Raw genomic sequence first — 5,867 nt, 5'->3', positions numbered from 1 at the left:
TTAAGACGACATAAAGACTGTTTCCGCGTCACCTAGTATTTTACCAGCAGTCCATTTATGTAGGTATTTTCTGCTCATTCGAACACAACTGCCATTGATTTGATATTCATTAGCCATTGAAACGCAAAACTGGAACTGGATCAAAGTATTTTTTGTTGTGCTATTTTTATAATAAATGGTTTACATATTGTATAATGTACAATTTTGCAATGGTCAACTTGTATGGAGCAAGATAAAAAATACTTCTATGTTACCGCAGGCTAGAAGTCAAGTGTACATAGACATATCGTTTCTGAAACGGTAGCGAAATGCTAATTAAAACGTATAAAAGATCACCCAAGCGCAAAGACTGATCATGGTAACATTTCAAGCTTCAAGCCGTTAAGAAAGTTCTTGTGAACCAACGTCCCCTAAGCTCCAAACAAAAATAAAAAGCAACATGAAGGTGGGCAATAAAAAGGATAATGAATAAAAATAAAAATATAAGTAGAAATTTTAAATGAAGTGATCCTGTGAAATAAATGTGAAAGAAAGAAATGAAAATGTATAAAAACATAAATATACTATATCGTAAATTCTAGCACCGATAAACGGACTGCAAATATTTTATTTGCACCCGAGATGTATTGTGAAAGAAAGTGAACATATTTGTACTAGCTAATTTTAATTAAAAAGTATTTCAGAATAATTATTTTAATTAATTAATAGCTAAAGAGGTCAAAACCTAATACGTTTAGACTTAAATCTTCCTAAGAAATTAAAGTTTCACAATGTGATTAATTATTTTTAAACTTACAACTAAATCAGCGTAGCTTCATAAAAAGCTTTAATTAAAAAATAATACGTAAACCTTATACCGTAGATCAAATATAATAGAAGTCATATCGTAAATCAAATCGAAATCCCTTTTTGTTATTAATAATAATAATAATAGATTGGCGCTTACACATATGTTAGTGTTTGGCCGAGCTTCTCCTCCGATTTGTGGCGTGCGCCTTGATGTTGTCACACAAAGCGGAGGGACCTACAGTTTTACGCCGACTCCGAACGGCGATTGTATTTTTATGAGAAGCTGTTTTTCATGGCAGAAATACACTCGGAGGTTTGCCATTGCCTGCCGAGGGACGACCGCTGTTAAGAAAAAACCTTTTTTCTATATTTTTGCGATGTTGCTTTGACCAGGGTTTGAACCCAGGCATTGTGGAGTGGAAGCGCGCACTGCTTACCACTACACCACAGCGGCCCTTTTTGTTATTATTGTAACGTAATAACTGAATTTTGTCAACAATTGTTTTGAGCTATAGCTATAGTATATCAGAGGGTGAGGGTGTCCTCATCACAATTTTTTCTTTCTGCAGCTGAAGTCTAAACAAAAACTGATGAGATGGGATTTTTACCGAAATAGCAGCTATAACTTCTAGCGCTCAGACTTTGTTTTCCAAGTTTTCCGATAACAAAGAGTGGTAAATACAAAGCTCAATATAACGGATGATAAACTGAATGCCACAAAAGGTGTATCACAAATCTAATATCGTGATCAATGACCACGGATTTATTTCCAACCCAAATGTAAAAAAATTGCGTTTATTTAATATCGTAAGACTTTTATCGTTAATTTATATCGTAAACTGAATACCGTAAACGAAGTGTTCTTTAATTTTGCTAATAAACTAGTGATGCGTTACAATTAAATTTAAATTGGCAAAACCAATCATACAGTGACATGTGTACCGTTTAATGCATTATCGTACACCTAATATGTTCCTCAAAACCTCAGAATAACGGTTAAAAATAACTAGGCTGCGCAGTTTACTAAAATAGTTCTACTGAAAGTCTTTAACCTTATTGAATTTTAATACCGTAAATTTAATATCGTAAATTTATATCTTATATAAGAGACATTGAAGTAATGCAAATTATTCATTACTATATTGTCAACGCAATCTCCTAAATTTTACTTATATCGTAAATTTTGCGAAGAAAATCTTGTTTAATTGAGAAAGGAAATTCCAGCCGCCCGTATCAATTACTCCTGCACATAAGTTTCTAACTAGCTTTTGCTAATAAATCGTTTACCCCTTTTCTCATTTCAGTTCGCCGTTTCCGTAGTCTTGTTCGCTTTGGCCCTTGGCGCTGCTCACTGCTCGATCATCCCAGGCGTGGTCACATCCATCAATGGCGTCGTTTTGGCCTCTCCACCTGGCTCTATTGCTGTACAAGCCTCTGCCGTGCCAGCTGTCGTTGCCGCACCATCGCCAGTACAGATCATCACCAGCCCAGCGGTGGTGGCTGCTCCAGCTGTTGTGGCTGCAGAGGGCACCTATGTCGCCAAAACACGTGGCGCTGTGCATGTTGCACCTCTGCCCGGACATGTGCAATCAGCTGCCTCAGTGAACTTGGAACCAGCACCAGGCACCATCTAAGAAGGGATGCCACTAATTTCACTGAATTGAATGGCGTTTCGAACGGGAAAATACGCACACATATACCTATGTAATATATAAAATCGTACAAGCACCTGGTCATAGTCAATTACGTTATGTAACTGGAACACGTGCTACATATTTACATACATACATACATGCATACAAACTAGAGCTCTAGATACCCGGGTATCGAGCAATGCGAGTAGCTCGATACTCGCTCGAAACTCGTTCATTGCTCAACTGCTCAAATGTTTGTTCAAAATTTTCGAGTTTTTGAACAATTTCATAAACAAAAGAAAATTTGTAAATTGTATTTGTCAGCAGCTGATTTCTAATTCATGTTAAATAAATTGTATTAATAAAAACCAATGTAACAATCTTTGCATTATATATCAATAATTTGAAATATTTAAAAAGTTGCTTCCAAAAATGTCAATATAATAAAAAAAACATTGCTCAAATTACTCGAAAAAACTCGAATTGCTCGAGCTCATGCTCGAAAATTTTCGAGTAATGAGCATTGAACAAGTGTGAGAGTACTCGCTGCTCATATACCCGGGCTGTTTGAAAATGTGCGAACAAAATCGAGAGCTCTAATACAAACAGACAATGAATCGATGAAAAAAAATAGTTTTAGTTTAATTAAACACTTTTGATAAAAAAAAATTTTGTAAATCTTTTTATTTCCTTGTATTTCAATTCCTTGGTTTTTTATTGGTTTTTCCAACACTATCTTTATCTTCCTTCTTTTTTACTCTTATTAGATACGCTGTGACGCATGTTCTAAGTCAATTTATCATATCACAATGTTGTCTTTTCACTGCCATTACCACAGTGTAACCAGATCTGCACTCTTGCTATGTTTTGTATAACAATTTTATATTTTAGTCACATATTTTTTTCTGTTCTATTTTATCAATTGGATTTGTAAAAAAAAATAAAGTTATCTGAAAACATAATCTTTGTGATTCTTGTACAAGTGTTTAGAAAAGAAGTAGTGGTTTCTTCAAGTCTATTTTTCATTATACTATTGGCTAAACCATGGATGGAGGACAAAACACCACTTCCCGAGTTCAATTTCGTCTTCGGTTGTCCTAGTTAGGGCCGTTTGTCAATGTCCGGTTAACATAGATCGGACGTAGAATCTCCGGTTAAATAAAAAAAAATAAAACGACTTAACTATCGATCACATGTCAACAATCGACACTTAGGGCCGGGTATTCAATGTCTGGTTAACACTTATCTCCGGTTGAACATAGTTATTGAGGTTGCCGACTCCCTGTTGTGTGCATAGAGTCGCAGATGTCGATAACGATGTTTAACCGCAGATTAGTGTTAACTAGACATTGAACAACCGGCACTTAGTGTTTCCCTTGTACAAGTGATTCTCCTATTGACACTTTTTTTTAAATCAACCATGTTTATTTCACCAGAAATTTAAGCTATTGGCCTACTCTTGATGGAATACGTAATTATACACTTGGCTTATAGTCATACTTGTACACATTTTTAGCCTTAATTTTAAGCAGGACAATTACTGCGCCTAAAACTCTCACCATTAGAGGGCTTAAAATAAATCTGCGTGCTTCAATCGATGAGTGACCAAACCGACTTAGGGATAAAACAATACCATGGAAGCATCGATACCTGTACTTGGATGTAGCATCGAAAGAAAGTATCGATACCTACTAAGTATCGGGCTAAAAGCATCGATCGGGCATGTTCTGAAATTCGAAACTTTGAAATCGACTCGATTTGCCAAATATTTTTATACCCGAGCGCACTTGTGCACAAGGGTATTATAACTTTGTTCACATAACGGTTGTTTGTAACAGGCGAAACGAATCGAGATAGATATAGACAATTGTATACATAAATGATCAGAATGAAAAGAGAAATCGATTAAGCGGTGACTGTCTGTCCGTCCGTCCGTCCGTCTGTGCACACGATAACTCGAGTAAAACTTGAGATATCTTAACGAAACTTGGTACGTGAACTTCTTTTGGGCGTGGGACGGATGGTATTGAAAATGGGCGAAATCGCATATTAACCACTTATGGTTACATGTGTATATCTTGGTAACCGCTGCACCAATTATTCCAAACTTGGCACAGTTGGTGGCCTTAGTACAGCATACTAAACGGATGAAAATTTTAAAAATCGGACAATAACCACGCCTACCTCCCATATAACGGTAATTTTCAGAAAAACGAAAACTGCGATATTTTAGTAACTACTGAAGATAATTCACTCAAAATTGATATTTGCAATGAGTTTTAGACGAAAAATAAGAATATTACAAAATTTTGGCAAATGGGCGTAGCCACGCCCACTTATGGTTACATGTGTATATCTTGGTAACCGCTACACCAATTTCTTCCAAACTTGGCACAGTTGTTGGTCCTGGTACAGCATACTGGCCGAAAATTTTTAAAGTCGGACAATAACCACGCCCACATCCCATATAACGGTAATTTCGAGAAATACAAAATCTTCGATAAATCAGTAAATATTGAAGCTAATTTATTCAAAATTGATGATTGCAACAATCTTTACCAAGAAATACGTTTATGACAAAATTTTGGAAAATGGGCGTAGCACCGCCCACTTGTGATCACATATATGTATCTCGCTAACCGTTCTAGCAATTTGAACCAAACTCGGTATGGTTATTGTGCTTGCCACATAAAAGCAAACCGTTGAAAATTGTTGAAATCGGACTAAAATTGAGGCCGCTTTTCACATAACGGTAAATTTCTGATATGCTTGAAATTTCAATATTTCGAAATTTAAGGACGCTAATTTACTTAAAATGTATACACCCCGGCTTATCATGTAGCGGTAGCTTTCGGAAAGGTGGAAAACATATATTTAATACTTGCGCCGGGTATTTAATGTTCGGCTCCGCCCGAACTTAGACTTTCTTACTTGTTTTAATTATATCTGATGAAAAGAGTGAATATTCTAATTGAAAACTGTAAAAGAAGCAGCAGCGATATGAAATAAATCATTTTAATGCGAGGCTTGTAAATTTTTGGGTTAAAAACCATCGAAAAAAATTACCGAAATAGAGTCGATTTCAAATTTTCGAATTTTAGAACATGCCTGGATATCTACTTATTTTGATATTTGTACCCATATACGAATTGTTTATATAAAAAACGCTATCACATCTATCTATGAATTTTTGCCAAAATAACTTATACACGATCATTTTTGACTTTAGAAGAATGGTACTTAATCTGTTTAAGAAACACTTTAAGTTTGAAGATAAGTTTTACTAGTGTGGCCTCCGGAAAAATGGGAAAAAGTGCAAAGCCCAATAAAATGTTTTTTAAAACACCCACAGATTCGCTTCGTTTTTATGTACGTATATTATTTGTTATACATAAATATTTATCTTGTATAAAGAGAAAGTGATTGAGATAAAAACAATTATTT

General features: G+C 35.3%; 2 protein-coding genes across 2 annotated transcripts in view; both read left to right on the top strand.

Annotated features, from left to right (window-relative positions):
- The window catches only part of LOC118740651 (golgin subfamily A member 6-like protein 22), a gene marked incomplete at its 5' end in the record, with an annotated part of 500,945 nt that overhangs the window by 64,646 nt on the left and 430,432 nt on the right, over nt 1-5,867 (top strand).
- LOC118740660 (adult cuticle protein 1-like) lies at nt 369-3,043 on the top strand. Its single transcript, XM_036472273.1, has 2 exons — nt 369-445; nt 2,094-3,043. The coding sequence occupies exons 1-2, from the start codon at nt 440-442 to the stop codon at nt 2,421-2,423; spliced, it is 336 nt and encodes a 111-aa protein (XP_036328166.1). The 5' UTR covers nt 369-439; the 3' UTR covers nt 2,424-3,043.

Source organism: Rhagoletis pomonella, unplaced genomic scaffold (genome assembly GCF_013731165.1).
Source record: "Rhagoletis pomonella isolate Grant_MI unplaced genomic scaffold, Rhpom_1.0 Rhpom_scaffold_00006, whole genome shotgun sequence".
In the NCBI taxonomy this organism is placed as follows: domain Eukaryota; kingdom Metazoa; phylum Arthropoda; class Insecta; order Diptera; family Tephritidae; genus Rhagoletis; species Rhagoletis pomonella.
Note: the sequence above shows the minus strand (reverse complement) of the source record. Positions and strands in the feature narration are given on the sequence as shown.